Below are 20,026 nucleotides of genomic sequence, written 5' to 3' on the forward strand. Positions count from 1 at the left end.
TGCTGTGGGCTGAAGGGACCTCTGCAGATCCCCCAGCCCAACCCCTGCTCACGCAGGGTCACAGAGCAGATCACACAGGTGGGTCCAGGGGGTTTGAATGTCTCAGAGAAGGAGACTCCACACCCGCTCTGGGCAGCCTGGGCCAGGCTCTGGCACCTCCCAGCAAACAAGTTTCTGCTCATGTTCACATGGAGCCTCCTGTGTTTCAGTCTGTGCCCGTTGCCCCTCACCCTGGCGTTGGGCACCACTGAACAGAGTCTGGTCCATCCTCTGACACCCACCCTGGAGATATTTATCAGCATTTATAAGATCCAACAGCTTCTCTTCTCCAGGCTGAACAGCCCCAGCTCTCTCAGCCTTTCCTCATAAGAAAGATGCTCCAGACCCCTCAGCATCTTTGTAGCTTTCCCTGAACTCCCTCCAGTAATTCCTTATCCTAAAGCCTTGTGCATGTGGCAAGAAATGCAAAGATTTCCATGGGGCCTGACCAGCCAGGAGACGCCACAAGCTCAGGGCAGTTCTGCAGAAGGGACACTCCTCCCCAGTACCCCAGACTGAAACACCTGGAGGTGGCCTCCTTGTCCCAGGTGTGGGGGTTAAACAGGGGTGACTCTCCAGAGGCTGCAGCTCCCCAGGGCTGGGCAGAGCCGGCACGGACAGGACAGAGAGGTGGATTTGTCCCCAGCCATCTGGGCTAGCACAAGGGTCTGGCAGTGCCACCGCAGCTGGGTTAGCATCCCCCTGTAGCAGAGAGCTGGCTCCAGGGACTCCCCATCGGTGACAGCCAGAGATGACTGGGTACAGCTGCTATGCACACAGACAAAGCTAAAGGACACTTTCTTTTGGCTCCTGATCCTGAGTAAAGGCAACCCAGGTAACAAGTTATCTGGGAGCTGAGAGAATAAAAAAAAAATGATAGTGTCATAGAAGGAATGCCCCCAGATCCTCTCCAATGTGAATTTAGGGAAGACTCCCCAGAGACACCCCAGATGACATTCAGTCAATAAATACACACTGTGTTTCTTCCATTCTTTCAGTCAGCCACAAGCTGGGATGAAACCAGGGACCTTCTACGTGATCATCCTTAACACCGGGTTAGTCTGAGCCTGGCTGGAGGCAGGAGCTGTGCGGCTGCTGCTCACCTGGCCCATCTGCAAACAGGGGAGGGTTTCTACACTGTGGTGGCAGCAGAGGCGAGGAACGGAGAAGTCCTGCAGGCATCCTGCCCAACCACCATTCCCAGGAGCACCACTCTGCTCTTCTGCATCTTTTACCTCCACAGCACAGACCAAAGCAGGGCTGCAAGGAGGAGATCCACCGATGCTGGGCTTGTAGGTGTTTGCTCGCAGGACGTACAGCTGGAGGAACACAACCAGTGCTCGTGAGGCTCCAAACCAGACGCAAAGAGGTTGCAGGGTGAAACAGTGAAATCCCAGGTAAGCTCAAACGCACGACTCAGATGTCAACGAGCTGTTGTGCAGCTCCGTTGTCCACTCAAAGGTTTCTTCTTCAAACAGATCTACAGCATTCAGAGCTGAGCATACCCCACACCACTGCCCAGGCAGCCTGAGCTGTTCTTGCCCTGTTGATCATCACCAAATACTGCACTGGATTTCCTGTGTCCTTGTTTCCCACCATTCGTCATTACTTTTTGTGGTCTCTTTGAAACAACAGCAAGTTTTCACGCGTGTAAAACAATATGCTCTCCCAGCTGTGGTCAGGCTTACAATGAGGTTTCCCAACTCAGCCAGGGGAATAATTGCTGGTTTGCCCAAAAAACATCACCCTGTGTCAGAATTAAGAGTTTGTTGTGCAGAACCCTGCCAGGCTGTGAGACATCACCATAACAAATAATACCGGTAGCAACTGCTCTGTGATCCACAAGCACAGCAAGCACCATCGCCACAGCTGTGTTTTCCTCAGCCTTCCTGAAATCAAGACACTGAAAGGTTTTCCCTGACTAGTGCAAAAGGCTGAAACTCAGATCTCCAGCAACGCTCCGTCCCTTGGCAGGGGGTGTTGCTGTGTTCATCACTGGCATTCAGCAGGGCACGGCTGTCCTCCCTGAGCCCTATCAGCCTCTGCCCTTGCAGCTTTTTACGCCATTACCATTGTAAAATCACTGTTGCCGGCTTTTAGGGTGTTTTCTTTTTCCATCTCCTCTGCGATGACCCAGTGTCACATCTCTCACACCAGCTTTTTCTTGTTTTCTTCATTGTATGACACCTGCAAATGTGTTGATGGGCAACAGCAGAGACTTGGGCATGTATTTCACAAACCCCACATCTTCTGTTTCATGCACACTGAATTTCATTGTCCTTGTCTTTTGCAAACAGTAGCTGGGCTCTAGGCAAGGAGACACTTCCACGCTGCAAAAGCACAAGAATATGTTTAGTACCTGTGCAAATCTGCCCTTGAGGGCCCGAGTTTGATCTTAAACTAAACATCAGCTCTCTGCACTGACTGCTGAGGAGAGCAGTTATACTGAGATGTGCAGCTGTTTTTGTGCTTTTTCAACCAGTTTTGGCTGGAAAGATGAGCTGATATGTATTAGTGCTTGACCACAAAACCAGTGTCCTAAGCCTGGCTCAGTTTGATTCTCACAAATTCACAATTCACATATCTTCAATGTGGACCACAAACCACCTGTCTGTTTGCTTCCAACACATCGTATGCCACTGCAACTACTACAAGCACACTGATCCCTGCTATTTTCACAGGGCTGAATTCCTTCTCTCTGCCTTCATATGCTTGAGATACCACGGTGAGGGACGCAGTCAGTGATAAAGCATCAGCTCTGTGATGTAATTAAGGAGATCGAAGGTCTCAGTTTGTCCCTGGAGGTACTTATCCTCCTGCTGTCCTAACAACAGCACCTTACTCAAAATGGAAGAACCATTTTGGTTTTCACACCATCAACCAAACCTATGAAGGCAGGAGAGCACCGCTCTGCTCTGCTTTCCCTGGAAATGCAAAGTATTTGCCCATGGGTTTTTTGTCACATCTGAGGGTCAGGACTAGGACTCCCTGGGAAACAGCTCAGCACTGTGCTGGTTTTGGCTGGGAGAGAGTTAATTTCTTCATCATAGCCAGTATGGGGCTACGTTTTGGATTTGTGCTGAAAACAGTGTTGATAGCACAGAGAGTTTTTAATTACTGCTGAGCAGCGCTTAGGCAGCGTCAAGGCCTTTTCTGCTCCTCACACCCACGAATGGGTTGGGGGTGCACGAGAGATTGGGGGGGTGCACGAGAGATTGGGAGGGGGCACAGATGCAACAGCTGACCCCAAGTGACCCAAACAATGTCCCGTATCATATGACATCATGCTCAGTATATATTTTGGGGGGAAGAAGGAAGAAGGGGATGTTTGGAGTGATGGTGTTTGTGTTCCCACGCCACCATTACACGTGACGGAGCCCTGCTGTCCTGGGGATGGCTGAACCCCTGCCTGCGATGGGAAGCAGTGAATGGATCCCTTGGTTTGCTTTGCTTGCACATGTGGCTTTTGCTTTACCTGTTAAACTGCCTTTATCTCAACCCACGTGTTTTCTCCATTTTACCCTTTCGATTCCCTCCCCCATCCCACCGGGGGGAGCAATCGAGCGGCTGTGTGGTACTTGGTTGCTGTTCGGGGTTAAACCACGACAGCCACCTCACAGCCCTTCCGGGGAGGGATGCAATGTCACCGGCAAGAAGCACAGAGCCTGGCACATGTGACATTCTCACCTGATCACGTTCCTGTAGGTTCTTCTGCTGTCCTTGTCCAGACACACCGTGAAGGGCCTCTGCTCTGTGCTCCTGATCTGGATATTGCGTGTTTTCAACCTGTTTGCCACAGCCTGGAGTGAGAGAGGAGGAAGAGCCCAGTGAAAACTGTGTCTCGCTTCCCTTTCCTGGGCTCCGCGGTGCTGGGTGGTGTGTGCATAGTGGGTGTGAAAGGGATAAACGATGACATTTCCCTCTTTTTTTAACCTCGGATGTGACACAAGGTGACGTCTTTAAGGAGGGAATTGTCTGTCTTGTCCTTTCTCTGTAATCACAACCTGGTCAAATTTTGCAAGGGCAAACATTCCAAACTGGCAATGCTTGCACAGGTTGCAAGGTTTAGGATGTCTGATGTGGGGCATGGTCTGTTCTGCACGGTCGTGGTGTATCTTGGTGGGCAGCATGGCCTGCAATACCTTGTTTTTCCAAAATCCAGGTGAAAATAAGCAAAAGTGTGCTGGCTAGCTAAAAATACCAGCTGAGAGCCCGGAGGCTCCAGGACCCAAATGACCAAGGTACAATAATACTTAATGCCACCCAAACTGCAGTGACACATTTGCAAGGGGCAGCGCGTCCTCTGGGGTCTACTTGAAGTCTCATATAAAACATAAAGCACAGGAGCCCAAATTTTCAATCCCATTTCTTTCGTATCCTTCTTTCTGAGTTGGTAAGTAGATTCATTGAAGTTCCTGCTTCTTGTTTATGCTTCATTAAAATATTTCTCCAATCACCTCTATTCTCATGGCCTCTGTGGGGATCAACCTGTGGGGGCTGGGGAGGTGTGGAGCTAACACAGTTGTTGATTGCAAAATTACAGCCCCTCCCCAGCACCCAGGTGGAGCCACAATGACCACGGCAAAGCCTTATTTCTCCAGTTCATCCCTGGGCTCACAGAACCATCCCAGCAGCAGCTCAGTCCTTCATGGTCTCCTAAGACAGGATTCAATGTGTCATTGAGCAGCAAGTTGGTGTTTGGGGCTTTGGCTCAAAAATCTAGACTTTTCCATGGGAAGTAATTGCAAAACACCCCAAGCAGGGTGGCCCCAGAGCTTTCTCCTCTCCCCAGTGTTTCCCCTTTCACCGTTGTTAAGGGATTTCCACACACCAGGGCTGTGAGCATCCGTGGCTACTTACTGAGAACGATCGTCCTGACAAATTGTTGATCTTAATGATTTCCGTGATGTTCACATTCAGACACACCGAGTCTGCAACAGAAGCACCGCGTTAGCCATAGGCCATGGCAGGACCTCAGCTCAGCTTCACGTGGGTACACTGCCAGGTCCCACACTTGGGGGCACAGCCAGAGCTCCGTGAGGTGGGCAGAGAGGACTCTAGCAAGCTCCACGGGGTAAGGGTTTGCGTGGGATCAGGTCAGGGTGGAAACCTCAGAGGCGATGCTAAGGGCAAGGTGAAAGAGGAAGGCTGCAGCAAGAGGAACGTGCTGCCAAGCCTAGATTATGGTTAAGCTGAATCCCGCCTTGCAGGCAGCCCCAGGCACGTCATTCACAAGAAAACACACAACCACAGCCTGTGGTAACACCCATATGTGCACGTCACTGATTCACCTCCACAGCCCAGGCACAATTGGCATTAAGGACTGTGGCCAGATTTACTCTATCGAGCACCAGAAAACTTATCAAACCCTCTTCCAAGCAGGAGGAACTCACCTTCAGCCTCATCGGCAGGGATGGCTTTCATCACCAGGCCTGTGGAGCGCAGGGACATTGCCAGCTCCTTTGCCCGCTCACTCACCACGACCTGCAGGAAAGGCTCTGTTAATTCATCCTGGCAGAGAGGTTGGACATGGAGAGGTTTGGGGCAGTTTTTCACAAAAGCTGGATTAGTTGCCAGGCTTCTAAAGTTCACCATGACCTCTCTGGCCTCTCCTGGAGTGCAGTTCCAGAGGAAAGGAGGGCCAGTGCATTCCTTTTGGGAGATCTGTGTTATGCTAGGGATCCCTGTGAGCAAAGACATTTCAGGCTGCCAAGAGCCTCCTTTACTTACCTTTCTGTACGTTACTGTGAGATCTATGCCAGGGCCATCCAGGGTCGTTTTCTTCTTGGTTGTGCTTAACTCTGCAAGGAGGGAACAGGGTAGGACTGAGATTTCACCCATCCTGCCTGTCTGTGGTCAGCAGGGAGGGGTCCCCTCATGGGACAAGCCATTCCCTCTGTCACGCAGCAGTCGTGGTCTGGCACATCAGCCCTCCTCTCCTCACCTATGGGAGCTGAGGCTCTGTGAACTTAACAGGTCCAGTGAGACGCATGTATTTGAGGGTCTGTCCACAACCGCAATGGCAAACATGCGTTGTATCGACAGTGGGGTGCACTGATGGAAGGGCTGGCTGTGACCTCTGTAACGGTCCAGCCTTCAAGCACCCTTGTCCCATCACTGGCAACTTAAGGAAGCCAAATACCTAACAGGGAAACCACCTGGGAAAGGGATGGCTGGAAAGCCCAGCGTGTTTCCTTGACAAAAATATGATGTTGGTTCAACTCCCGGGAGTCATGGAGCCAAGCAAAGGCACAGTCTACAAAACCTGGTTGAGACCAGGAACCAGTGACCACAAGGTCTCTCATCTAGCCTGGTGTCATGTGCCCGAGAGGGAGATGGAGATGTTTAGGGAGGCCTTCAGCTCATCGGGAACAAGGGACAGTGCCCCATGGCATGGCCTTGTTGGCTGCAGGCTGAGGGACGGGACAAGTGGGAGCTGGGGACAGAGGACCCTGTGCAGGATGGCAGCCCCTGCTGCAGGGACACTGTGGGGACACACACACACCTCTGGGGGAGATGCTCTCCTGCACCTGGGTGCGCAGCTCTGTGAGGAACACGTCCTCGGCCGGCTCCTGCGCCGGGTCATTGAAGAAAATCTGAAAGAGAGGAAAAAATCTCGAAGAACAGCTCCTCCTCAGTCACCCTGTGACCCTGCCACGGGGTGTCACTGCGGGCTCACAGATCGGTCTGCTCCCAGCCACCCACCCAGAGACAGCCCAGGGCATGGGCAGCAGCATCCCAGGCTTGACTGCAGATGCTGGCTTAGCTTCAAGGTTTCTCTCTGATACACCTAAATCAACTGGTCACTCAGACTTAATTTTATTTCCATGGGCTTGTTTTGGGCAAAATATAAAGATGAGGTCCTGGAGAACCTCTCCTAACCACTCCTAGCCCTACATCCAGCTCCTGTAGGATCTGACCCTCACTTCCAGGAAAACCCTCTGCAATCAAAGAGGAACAACACGGTTCTTAGACAAAAAGGCCAAACAGGTTTGGTGTTTCCAGATGAAGTGGCATCACAGCCTGTATGACAGCAGGATAGCTTAGGTGCCTCTATCTGAAAACCACATCTGGACTCAGTTCCTCTTCCCCTGCTTGAGTCACCCACTCTCTCACTTGCTTTTGATGTCTGTCTGCGAGAAGAAATGAGTGAAATAAAAACTCACCAAAAAACCCAAATCCCCAGTCAGACAAGCTGAGGACTAGGTGCTCCAAGTGCTTATGAGCTACATGTTACTAGTTAAAGCCCTGGTGATGCTCTACCACTAATTAACAAAGTTTTCCCAGCTCTTTGCAAGCCACACGACAGTTTGCTCAGTGGCTGCTCCTTTGCTGCAATAAGTTACCACAGTGGCTACGGGTAGATTAAGAGGAGAGATGTGCATCAGTGCCACTCTGAGCTTTGAAGGGAGAGAACTGCCAGAGGAGCGGATGGGGGGGTTGATGTTATATGACCAAATACAGCAGTTCTTTGCTCTTGTATCAAATGCCAGGTCTCACTCTGATACCATTTCAGAGAAAAGCTCTCAGGAAATAAATAAAATGGTGCTTCAGGAAGCCCTGCAAAGCCCCTGCAAGGTACAGGGTCGTTTTGCAAAGCCACTCAGTAAACTCCTCTTTGCTCACAGCATCCAAAGCAGCAGGAGGTGCCAGAGCTCCTGAGAATCCTGAGACCAGCAGAGCAGGAAATCTGTGTCCTTATGGGGTAATTCCAAAGTTCATTTTGCTGACCTGTGTCATAATGAAATCTAGAATCACAGGATGGTTTGTGTTGAAGGGCCCTTCCCAGCTCCCCCAGTTCCCCCCCTGCCATGAGCAGGGACATCCTCACCAGCTCAGGTTGCTCAGAGCCCCGTCCAGCCTGGCCTGGGATGTCTCCAGGGATGGTTCAGCCACCACCTCTCCGGCCAACCTGGGCCAGGCTCTCACCACCCTCAGGGCCAACAATTCCTTCCTCATGTCCAGCCTGAATCTCCCCTCCTTTAGTTTAAACCATCAACCCTTGTCCTATCACCACAGGCCCAGCTACATAGTCTGTCCCCATCTTTCTTATTGGCCCCTTTAAGTATGGAAAGGCTGCACTAAGGTCTCCCCGGAGCTTCTCTTCTCCAGCTGAACCCCCCAGCTCTCTCAGCCTGTCCTCCAGCAGAGCTGTTCCAGCCTCGGGTCATTTCTGGGGCTCCTCTGGCCCCTCTCCAGCCGGTCTGTGCCTTCCTGGATCACTGATGCTGGCTGAGCTGTGCTACAGGGGTCACTGGATCCAGGAGACTGGCAAAGAGGGGGTGGCTGTGGGGCACAGAGATCCTGGCTCAGATCTGCTGAAAGCCCCCAGACCCTGTTGACTTTGTGCAGCTCTGCAGACCCTTGCAGGGCCGTGTCATGGCACAAGAGACGTGGCACCCACCTTCACAGCGTAGACCTGGAAGCAGACGGGCTGGATGCCCATGCGGACGTAGTACGCGATCACATCAGTGATGAACAGATCAGTCACAAGATGTTTGCTCGGAGAGGAAGGCTGGGGGGGCAAATCACATTATGGATCAGCCACAGTCACTTCTCAAAAACACGGCCACTAACCCTCACGCCTTTCCAGATAAATAATGAGCAATGAGCTGTTGCTCAGGGCAGCGCTGAGCTGCTCTGCCACGACTAGTCAAAGCGAATGGCAGAAGCGAAGGCTTGCACCCACCTACCAGCCTTTTCTGTACCTTATTGATGGTGGCTCAAACTGCCAGGAAATAAGAGCTGAGGGTATTTCAGCAAATACCTCATTTACATTTTCGCTCTTGAAATCTGCCATTTCCTGTCCCTTGGCCAAAAAAACCCATTGCAGAAAATGGGTCCTGTGGGCTGGGGCAGCGTCAGCCACAAGCACCTTCCTGGCTGTGGGCCCCAGGGTGGGTTTGCAGGGAGAAAGCCCCTGTCAGGTTCACGGAGGAGCCTTGCAGGGCATGAGCTTATGCTCAGGTACCACAGATGCGTTTGGGAAACGGGCCAGGTGGGGAGTGGACGGTTTCCCTCGTACCATGGTGGCGAGCTTGGGAATCATGTGGCACAGCGTGTTGATGTTGCTCTCATACCACGGGTCAGCCCTGCCCAGGTACGCGGCCACCTCACAGAGCTCGTCTTGGCCGGTGGCAGCTTGGTCCTGAGGGAGAAACACACAGCTCAGAGTGCGATCACGGCTGAAAATACCAGGAGCCATAGAGCAGGCAGAGGGAGCTGGGGTGCAAATGCCCCGTGAGCAGCTTCCCTGTCCCTCTCCTTTCCCCGTGTGGTCCGGAGAAGGTGGCAAAACATTTCTTGCAGCATTCACTTAGCAGGTGCTCAAGAACAGGTGAAGAATTAAAAGAAATACCCATTTTCCTACTGTCACGTTTGTCAGGACGCACAGCCAGCTCTGGGCCAGCTTAAAATATTGTGAGAAGTGTGACTGTTTACTTATCGCTGTCTCTAGGATGCCAAAGAGGAAGAGATTTGCCCAAGATAAACTGCAAGGTAGTGACTTGCAGAACTAAAACTGGGCCCATGACCAAGCAAGGCAAAGGTCTCAGTAAGGGGTGACCGCTTTCCCTAAGCATTTGGGAGGTAAGAAAAGCATCAATCCTTTGCTAAAGCTCCCTTGATCCTCCTACAGCTGGGGCATAGCAGCAAAACTGAACACCAGTTCTAGGCTGTGAGTTATCATCTGTCAGGGTGGCTGAAGCAACGCAAACATCTCTGGAGCTGACAGGTCCCCAAAGTCAGCCTGCAAACTGAGCCCAGCTGCCCTGTCTCGGCCCCCATCCTCCTTGTTCTAGGAACAAGGAATTAACCACTGTGAGCTTCTGTAAAGCTCCCGGCTCCTCCTCTGAAATCACTGTCAGCCCCTTGCAGCTGGTGGCAGCGCCCAGAGACGACAAATCCAGACTCACCACAGTGGCCAAGGTGCTTGTCTGCTCAGTCACGACCGGGATGTAGTAGAACTGCAGGTTCAGCCTGGGAGTCAGGAAAACTCGCCGTGTTTCTCGTTTCCTTGAAATGGAAAAATAAATAGTTGTGTCACAAGGGGAAGGTGGAGGAAAATGGCTCTTGGCCAAGACTGGGCAGTGCCAGGAGTCACGGCTGCTCTGCAACAGCAGCTCATGCTCTACTCACATGCCTCCTTTGCCCAGTGTGACAGGATGGCATTAATGTCGCCGGGTTCCCAAATGCATCAAGGGGAGCTGATGGGGTATGGGGTGTCCACAGACAGGTTCCCAGCTGGGACCAGTGGTCCCCTCTGCACCAGCTCTGCTCCCCAAGCTGCTGCTTGCACCACAACCCACGCCACGCTGGTGTCCTGGCCCGTGTGAGCTGCTGGGGCAGCTGGAAAACAGCTTGTCTTTAGGATTTTTCCCTTTTGCATAAGAAAACTTCTTGCCTCATCTATTGTTCATTTAACCCATTCCATGGACAGAAGGGGAAAACTCCCTGTGTGCAGCATTTGGGCCAAAAGAGCCAAACGCTGCCATGCAGCTGGTGAAGTCAGACACATTTGGGTGCAAAACACCTACACCCCATAGAATCATAGAATCATTTTGGTTGGAAGAGACCAACAGTTAACCCACCCCTGGCACTGCCCCATGTCCTGAGAACCTCATCTCCATGTCTGTCCAGCCCTCCAGGGCTGGTGACTCCAGCACTGCCCTGGGCAGCCTGTTCCAATGCCCCACAGCCCTTTGGGGAAGAAATTGATCCCCAGATCCAACTTCAGCCTCCCCTGGCGCAACTTGAGGCCGTTTCCTCTGCTCCTGGCGCTTGTTCCTGGGGAGCAGAGCCCGACCCCCCTGGCTCCAAGCTCCTTTCAGGCAGTTCAGAGATCAGAAGGTCTCCCCTCAGCTCCTGTTCTCCAGCTGAACCCCCAGGTCCCTCAGCCGCTCCCATCACACTTGTGCTCCGGCCCCTCACCAGCTCCGTTCCCTTCTCTCCACTCGCTCCAGCACCTCAAGGGTTTTCCTATAGAGAGTCTCATCCTGTCTCAGGTGACACTGGAACTCAACCCCATCCCCAGCCGTCCCGGCTCCTTCAAGAGGCTCAAGAGCAAAGCCCCCGCTCTGTCCTCCCCGTCCCCAAGGCCCCGGAGCCAAACCAGCTGTGGGTACCTCAGGGAGTGGTAGGCTTGGGCCAGGCGCCCCAGGATCCGATCGTCCCCCAGCAGCACGATGCGGGCAGTGTGCAGCCTCTGTGGGGGGGCTGCAGGCTCCGGGGGGGTCCCCGGTCTCCTCTGTGGCCTCACCGGGGACTTTGCCCCGGGCCCATTGCAGCCAGCCTGCAGGAAAGCCACGCTCTCCAGTGGCGATGGCTTTTTTTTGATGCCACCCTTCCTCTGCAGCCGGGATTGCTCCGTCTCGGTGCCAAAAGGGGCAAACGGCTCCTCGGCTGCCGCGGGCAGGTCCCGCTCGATGCCGCTGTCGGTGGAGAGCACGGAGAAGCGGGTCTGCTCGCAGCACTCGCAGTCTGAGATAATGTCCTGGATCTCGAAGTTGTCCAGGTCCTGGCTTAGGCAGCTGGGCTCGCAGCTCTGTGACAGCGGGCGGATGAACAGCACCAATTCCTTCCCTGCGGGCAGAAGGGAGCTTGAGCAGGGAAATACAACTAAACCCAGGTGGAGCCCAAATCCTGCCCCAGCTCCCTCTTCTCATGCAAACCGAAGAGCAAATATCTCCGCCAGCGGGTCCAAGTGGAGTCAGTCTTTCAGTCCGATTTCACATTGCACCATGGAGAAAGCTCAATATCACTCAGATCAGATACTTCGGATACATCCCCTGCAGCCTGTCCCACAGGGATCCTCCCCTGATCTCCTTCACCCCTCTTTACCCCTAATGCCCTGACCTGACCCCAGCACCCACAGAAGGAAGGCTGGTGCAGTCAGGATGAGCCTCCCCAAGCTCAGCCCTTGGGCGATGGTTGTGAAACTCACTACCCAAGGACCAGGGTTAAACAACACGTTCTGCAAAGGCTCCCCAGGCTCAGGCACTGTTCGAACTCGCCACAGCCGCCAGGGCACTCACAGAGCTGGTCTTCTTCTGTCCAGAGGTGAAAGCTGATGTTGGGGTTGGGCAGAGGGGTGCCCTGCAGCCCTGCCAGGGGAGCATCACCTGGGGGAGACAAGGATGCTTGTAATGCACAGGAGCAGACAGTTTTCCCCCACAGGTGTATGATCCCCACCGGTGCTGTGCTCCTGAGAGAGACTCTGCCACCCTGGTCAGCTCCTGGGCTGACCTGAGACTGTAATCACAGACCTCTGCTCTCACAAAGTGAGCCAGAATCATAGAACCACAGGATGGTTTGTGTTGAAGGGACCTTCCCAGCTCCCCCAGTGCCCCCCTGCCATGAGCAGGGACATCTTCACCAGCTCAGGTTGCTCAGAGCCCCGTCCAGCCTGGCCTGGGATGTCTCCAGGGATGGTTCAGCCACCACCTCTCTGGCCAACCCGGGACAGGCTCTCACCACCCTCAGGGCCAACAATTTCTCCCTCATGTCCAGCCTGAATCTCCCCTCCTAAGAAGGCACCTACACCATCAGTGAAAGCAAGAATGAAGATGGGAAAACAGGCACAGGCAAGTGAAGGACCTGGCTTCACTGCAGCAAGCAGAGGGATTGCTCAATAAATAAAACATTCTTCAAGCACTGGGTTTCCAATGCACGTGGCAGGACGTCCTTTGGCATTCCCAGCTGAGACACAGGGGAGCTCTGTGACCACACCATTGCTGGCTATTTTTAACCCATTATGGCTCTGTGAGAAGCAGTGAAACAACTGAATATCTCAGTGCCACCAAAAGGAGATGATCCTACTCCTTTCCTTGCACCACTGGCTGCTCCTTGCACTGGGACAGTCTCCAGCTCTTTCCAAGGAGGGGGCTGGGATGCAGAGACCTTCCCCAGGAGTAGCCAGGAAGAGGCAAGCACGACCTCCGTTTCCCTCTGGTCTACCCCAGCTTTGTGTGACAAGCCGTGATGGATCATAGAATGTCCTGAGTTGGAAGAGACCCACAAGGATCATCAAGTCCAACTGTCCCTGCATATGACAACCCCACAGTTCACACCATGTGTCTGAGGACATTGATGGGGACGTTCATTATAGCCCGTGTAGCCCCAATGGCACTGGGCTGGAACACAGCACTGCCAGCAATGGAAGGGGATGGAGCACCACTGTCCACCACATCAATTCCAGGAGGTTTCAGGGAGTGGCGACAGTGTCTCCACAGCCCAGGCCATGGCAAGATGTATCTTACACCATCAGAGCACTGGACAGTCTGTCCAGCCTCCCCTTGTTGATATCTATAGCACTCTTTGCAAATGATGGAGACATGTGGAACAGGCTGCCCAGGGCAGTGATGGAGTCACCATCCCTGGAGGGGCTGAACAGACACAGAGATGAGGTTCTCAGGGACATGGGTTAGTGCCAGAGTTAGATTATGGTTGGACTCAATGCTCTTAAAAGGTCTCTTCCAACCAAAATGACTCTATGATTCTATGTCTCTGGGCCTTGAGGCAGCGAATTAGCAGCAGAGATTGCCACAGTCCCTTGCCTGAGGTGATATATCTGCCTCCCAGTGCCATGTGCAGTTTGCCACCCTGGACATCAGGTCACTGCAAAGAGCCAGGCTGCAAGGACCTGATCCTGGTGGCAGATGTTGCTACTGGGGAGGCAGACGGGAGGTGGGGATGGATGGACAGCTGGGAGAGTGCAACAGCAAGGGCATCTTCACCACTCCCTTAGCCCACCATGCACGCCTGGCCTGGAGCTCACCTGCTTGCCAGGAGCTGAGGATGGCGCAGTAGATCTTCTCCAGCCTGGCTGCGTGCTGGCTGCGGTCTGCGCTCGCCTCGGCTCCTGGACACTCCACTGCCGACACCACTTGCTGGAACCAGTGCTCAAGGTCACTTGTGGGCATGTCCTGTCATGAGGAGCAGATATTAACACCCGGCGGTGTGAAAAGAGGAGATGCTCCACTGGAGAAGGAGAGCAAATGAGTCCTGCAGTAATGTTTTGTCACAACAGAGGACACAAACATCCTCCTCTCCCCAGGGAAGGCTGGAGGAGGAGAGATGCTGGCTGTGCTGTCTGCTTGAAGACTTTCACAGGCAGATTTGCAGTGGATGGGCACTGTGCTCCAGCTGCCATGAGCTCAAGGAGTCAGTAGCAGAGCCGGCAGCTCAAGTGACCCTCGGGAGATGGGGACAGCAGACACACAAAGGTGTCCTTGGAGTGGAAATCACTGAGAGCCCCTGCAGACTTGCCTTTCTGAACCAGACTTTTGTCTTACTGTGGCCTCACGGCTCCTTGAAGGAGATTTTTGAGAAAACTGGTTGGAACATTTCCACTGCGATGTTTTTGCAATGACCAGTGGCTCACAGAGGAGCCCGTATTTCAGCCGCAGAGCCCAGCTCTGCTGTGCCAAACTGAAGACTCAAACTGAAGATTCAAAACCTATGGGTCCTGTAGTAACTCTTAATATTTGAAGAATTCTTTAGTTTAACACCAGCTCTGCGTGCAGCCCAGGCTTGCAAGTATCACCAGGGCTACTGGGGATGGAGACCAGCAGTGAGGAGCCGTGGGAGTGAGTCTCTGCACTTGCTAAATACCTTCCCCTGCTTTAAGATGCTCAGCAAGAACAAGACCATTGCAAAACCCTACATGGTGCTGCAGAAGCGGCGCCACTTACCTGGAGGCTCCTCTTCAAGCTGCTGATGTCGCAGCCCTCGGCCAGGGCCGCCTGCATAGTGTGGACGATCACATAGGACATGCACGCCCGGGGGCTCTGCGAGACCCGAGCTGCCTCCGTGTCGGTGACCAGCGCGTTGCAGATGGCTTCAGAGAGCAGCTCGGGATCAGCAAAGATGAAAATCCTGCGTGGGGTGGGAAGATGGGGAGAAAAAGGGAGATGAGATGAAATGACTGTTACTGACACCCATGCAGAGAAAAAAAAGGTTGTTGCTGATATTCCACCTCTCTGCTCTGTTTCCTTGCCAAGGGAAGCTCCCTCACTCCCAGGACCACAGAAATAAATTGGGACACATCAGAGGAATGTGCTCCCCCCAGTGCAAAACATATTTTAATGAGGCACTGGATGCCACCAAATTGCATCCCCCAAGACCACGTGCTGCCACGTGGTTTCCATCCGAATTGTCCATTCCATCCCACATTAAATCAGAGCACAGGACAAGGACAGATTTCACTATGAGACTTAGAGGTTCTAAAATAAATGAAAGTAACACCACATTCAAGAGGCACTACTCACTTTTCCTGATAAGGGTATGGGTCGCTTTTAAGACTTTGTTCAGAAATGACCATTCTTTGGTACAACATACCTAGCAAATGCAAGAAGATAAACACAGAAGATTCAGAGCGTGAGAAATAACAACACAGCTCACAGGAGCAGCTCAGCACGGCTCCCGGTTGTGGAGGCTGGCGGCGGGTCTGCAGACTCAGAGAACACGCATTGCTGGAGCAATGATGTCAAAGAGCCAAGAACTGGGCCTAGAGCTAAAAATAGTCAAGGACAAAGATAGGCCATGCTACATAAAAAGAAAACCCCTTCTATTCAAGGATTATTTCCTGTATTTCCCTTCCTTTGTTTAGTGGATTATGAGCTCGGGAGCGGAGTCGGAAGCAGGAGGAAGAGCCTTACTCCCGGCCTCCGCTCCTGGGGCCACATCAGGGACAGTGCTTGGGTGGGTATGCAGAGCACAAGATGTTTCTGAATCGGGAGAGATGTACTTCACCCTCACCCAGCCATGGCCTTGGTTCATGGATCCAACCTAAGACCCTGAGACCCCCAAGCACTTGGCCAGCCCCATGCAGAAATCCCTGCCATGGCTCAGTGCATTAGGCAAAGGTCAGCTCAGGGTTGGAACCCCCCAAAGTCCCCATGATCATCATCTTGAGGACCAAAGCCATTCACCAAGCCCTGCACGGGCAGAGTGGAGAAGCCTCACACCTGGAGCTGTCCTTTCCATCTTCAGCCTGGTGGCATAGTCCAAACCGATGGTGCAGAAAGGCTTGGGCAGGGTAAGCAGCTTCTTACAGAAATCGTACACTCTGCTGCAGAGCTCGTCGGAGATGCCGGGAGCCTGGGGCAAGAAAAGGGCAGATCAGGAGATGCCACAGCCAGTGGTCCCTAAGGGTGTTCTCCCCACCACAGACCCCAGGGTGGGAGGGCACAGAGCTACACCAAATTCAGTATGGATTTCAATGCAATATCTGAAAAAGAACCAGGCCCTAGAATGGTTTGGAAACCTCCAGTAATACCCACTGTAGGGCTGTGGGCATATATTATTGCCGGGTTGTGGCTTCCTGTACCATCCAGCACCTCAGCATCTCCAGAAAAGGGGGTCAGCTGGAAGGACCCATGTGTGTCACTGGTGCCAGTGTCTCAGCCAACAAACATCACACTGGGAAACACATAGTAGCATCCACCCATGGTTGGCCCAGGTGTTTACTGAGCAGCTACTGGGATATTTTGGCACAGGAAGAGGTGCTGAGCAGCTTCAGGTCTGTGGCTTCCAATTTCCCTGGCTCTTGCCCCAGTGAAACCAGCGGTAGGTTACCTTTATCAAGGTGTACATCAGCGTGTGCAGCAAGGGAATGATGTAATGCCTGAAGTCACCTCGTTCTGCCTGTGGGACCAAAAGGCACAGTCAGCATTGGGTGCTGGGATGGGCAGCAGCAGAGACCAGAGCTGGGGGAGCCACTGCGGCCCCCAGGATCACAGAATCATAGAATGGTTGTGGTTGGAAGGGACCTCTGCAGATCCCCCAGTCCAACCCCTGCTCACGCAGGGTCACAGAGCAGATCACACAGGTGGGTCCAGGCGGGTTTGAATGTCTCAGAGAAGGAGACATCCACACCCGGTGCCGTTTGCCTTCTTGGCCAAGGATGTGCTGGGTCCCAGCTGCTCCGCGGCTCAGACACACAGCGAGAGCACAGGAACTCGCCCTGGCCTGGGGGTGATGCTCCCCAGGTCAAGGTGGGGCTTGGGGTCCCTCCACAGGCCATCAGGGTGGGCAGGACATCACTGGACAGACAGGTCCTGCCTGGTGGGCATCTCCTGCAAGCCAGGCCGTGGGGAAGGGGTTGGGGGTGGACCACACTGCCGTGTCCACCACCACATCGCAGGGCTGGAGATGGCTGTGGAGCTGCTGCAGGAGCGCGGGCTGCACAAAGAGAGCTGTGATGCGCACACGCAGTAGTCGTGGTGGGAGAGAGCGAGCGAAAGTTTCTAACAGCTTATTAACGAGCTCCTTTCTGTCACAAAAATTCATGTGAAAATAGAAAACCACTGGGAACCCTCTTTAAAAAGCGTGTTTTACATTGGGTGGGTGTGGGACCAGAGAGGACATAGAGGAGAGATGCTCCTGCAGGCAGATGGATGCTCAAGCCCACAGAGCCCTGGCCCCTGCCTGCAGCCTGGCTCTAACAGCTCCAGCAACAGCAATGCCCCTGGATAGACCTGGGAAAGGTGTTTCCATCCCAAAGATATTCCTAGCACCTTTCTTCAGGGCTGCTGTGCTGACAGAACTGAGTCAAATGGAACTGATGGCAGCAAAGCTTTACAAATGATCAATGAAATCAGTAGCACTGAACTGCTGAGACCAGCTGATATTTGCCCAGAGCTCCAGAGGAACTCAAACATGAAATCACTAAATTGTTATCTGTGGTTGGCACTGACTGAATTACAGACCAGGAGGCCTGACATCCCTCCTGGGCAAGGAAAGAGCAGAGTGGTAATAGGGAGGGACTGACATGGATTTTGCAGAGGGAAGCAGAGCTCCAGCCCTCTGGGGAATCCCTGCATCCACATGTCTGTCTGGATTTGCAAAAGTTGCTTGATCAGATCCCTACTGAGGTGCTGGTGGAAGCTGAACTGCTATAGCACAAGGGAGACAAAATAGCATCTGAGCTGCTAAAAAAGGCAGGAAAAAAGATAAGGAATAATTGGTTAATGTTCACACTGTTGGGATTTGTGCACAGGGATCTGAACTGGGCTGATACAGCCCAAGGGTGTAATACAGGAGTGTTGATGGAGGGAGGCGACAAACTCTGCAGAGGGTGTTTGTCCCCTCTGGGGCTGAGCAGCAGCCAGCAGGAGACATGGGAGCTGAGCAATGCTGAGCAAGGTGGTTCCATCCTGCCAGAGAAATGGCAAAGATGCAGAGAAAATGGTACAGGGAGGTTTTTGCACAAAGGATGACAAGCAGGGGCTCTTCACCAGGGTGGGGAGGAGGAGGACACGGGCTCTTCTTTCCCGCACCGAATGAGAGGGCGCTGCGTAAAATGAGGCAGACTCATCGGAAAGAAAAGGTGCTACTTCTACACATGACATCAAACCACAAACCACGCCACGCCAGGATGCTGAGGGTGCTAGAGATTCACATAGGACCAGAAAATGACATGACACATCAATGAAACAAAAAATCCATCGGCTTTGAGTTAGATGCTCTCAGGACTGGATGTTTCTGCTCTGACACCCCCTGAGGCAGAAATGAGTGACATGGAGGAGAGATTTCCACTGTACCTGTGACTACAGCTGGCTGGGGTGGGATTCGGGGGATGTGAGGGTGACCAGAAGTGTTTTGCACTCTGCTGTTTCTGAGCTGCAAGGGCCAGCTGCGTTTGGCTGCTGTGGCACCGAGGAGCCCGGAGAAGTTCCCTGCTCTGCTCGTGCCCCGCTGTCACTCCTGGGCAAACCTTGGTCCCTGCAGCCACCAGCTGGGGACGAGCTGCAGCTCTGCCCTGGTGTCCCATGGAGTTTTCCACACCTTGCTATGAGCCACAGGCCCCAGCCAGGCTAAAGGTCCCTAAAACATCCAGAGGGTGGAACAGCTCTGCTGGAGGACAGGCTGAGAGAGCTGGGGGGTTCAGCTGGAGAAGAAAAGCTCCAGGGAGACCTTAGTGCAGCTTTCAGTGCTTAAAAGGGGCTGATAAGAAAGACGGGGACAGACTTTTGAGTGGGGCTTGTTGCAATAGGACAAGGGGTGAAGGTTTTAAACTAAAGGAGATTCAGGCTGGACATGAGGAAGAAATTGTTGGCCCTGAGGGTGGTGAGAGCCTGGCCCAGGTTGGCCAGAGAGGTGGTGGATGAACCATCCCTGGAGACATCCCAGGCCAGGCTGGACGGGGCTCTGAGCACCCTGAGCTGGTGAAGATGTCCCTGCTCATGGCAGGGGGGCACTGGGGAGCTGGGGAGGGCCCTTCAACCCAAACCATTTATGTTTCTATGAAAACCAGCTCAGCCATCTGGAGCGATGCCCCAGGGGGAGGCAGAGCCCTGTGGGTGCAGCTGGGACCCGCTGTCCCTCTGCTCCCCCAGCCCCACAGCAGGGCCCACACCACAGAGGGGCCCATCCGAGTGTTCAGGGGGTGTCTCCAGGGCAGCACTCACCCTTTCCAGCTCCTTCACCAGGATCCTGACCAGGACAGAGCTGTTACTGGGATTCTGGTCGATTTTTTTATGAAGGGTCCATCGCAGCATCCCTGAGAAATTAAAGCCGAGAAAGAGGTCGGGTCACAGAGCAGCGATGGGTCAGGGACAGCATTTGACAGAGGAATCAGGAGACCTGGGAACCGTTGCTGCAAAAATCACTCAGTGGGTTGCTACACTGATACCACTGTCAGAGCTAAACCGGGTTTCTCTGCCCTCTGCAAGGGACAACTTGCCCTGCTGCCCTGATTCCACATTCAGCATTGGTGTATTATACCTCTAACACTGGGAAAACCTTGGAAAAAGGTCCCAGAGATCCTAGAAAAGGGACTGAAGAAAAATATGGCAGGGCAACGGACACGAAGTTTGTTTCCTGCTCCCTCTCTTGCTCTGTTTAGGACCGTCTGCTCTCACCACCTGCACCAGGGCTTTGGGCTCCTGCTTGTCCCAGCACGCAGCACCCGCCCCCTGGCTGCCCACCGCTCACAGAGCAAGGACCACAAAGCACCTCGGTCCTGCAGACGTGAAGGCTCATTCCA

At 53.4% G+C, this 20,026-nt stretch overlaps 1 protein-coding gene across 2 annotated transcripts in view; it reads right to left on the bottom strand.

Moving 5' to 3' along the window:
- Window positions 1–855: 855 nt before the first annotated feature.
- Window positions 856–20,026, bottom strand: part of PIK3R6 (phosphoinositide-3-kinase regulatory subunit 6) — a 37,292-nt gene continuing 18,121 nt past the window's right edge. For both annotated transcript variants that reach the window (XM_082066820.1, XM_082066821.1), the window contains exons 4-20: window positions 19,449–19,540; window positions 16,615–16,683; window positions 16,005–16,137; window positions 15,306–15,375; window positions 14,730–14,913; window positions 13,814–13,961; window positions 12,072–12,158; window positions 11,163–11,619; window positions 9,954–10,053; window positions 9,065–9,187; window positions 8,444–8,554; window positions 6,545–6,635; window positions 5,770–5,840; window positions 5,433–5,523; window positions 4,900–4,970; window positions 3,727–3,839; window positions 856–2,369 (exon numbers count right to left, since the gene is read on the bottom strand). In XM_082066820.1, coding sequence (XP_081922946.1) covers window positions 2,213–2,369; window positions 3,727–3,839; window positions 4,900–4,970; window positions 5,433–5,523; window positions 5,770–5,840; window positions 6,545–6,635; window positions 8,444–8,554; window positions 9,065–9,187; window positions 9,954–10,053; window positions 11,163–11,619; window positions 12,072–12,158; window positions 13,814–13,961; window positions 14,730–14,913; window positions 15,306–15,375; window positions 16,005–16,137; window positions 16,615–16,683; window positions 19,449–19,540 — 2,168 coding nt within the window. In that variant the 3' untranslated portion in view covers window positions 856–2,212. The remainder of the gene's footprint in view (window positions 2,370–3,726; window positions 3,840–4,899; window positions 4,971–5,432; window positions 5,524–5,769; window positions 5,841–6,544; window positions 6,636–8,443; window positions 8,555–9,064; window positions 9,188–9,953; window positions 10,054–11,162; window positions 11,620–12,071; window positions 12,159–13,813; window positions 13,962–14,729; window positions 14,914–15,305; window positions 15,376–16,004; window positions 16,138–16,614; window positions 16,684–19,448; window positions 19,541–20,026) is intronic.

This window comes from Streptopelia decaocto (genome assembly GCF_964273445.1).
Source record: "Streptopelia decaocto genome assembly, chromosome: 16".
NCBI lineage: Eukaryota > Metazoa > Chordata > Aves > Columbiformes > Columbidae > Streptopelia > Streptopelia decaocto.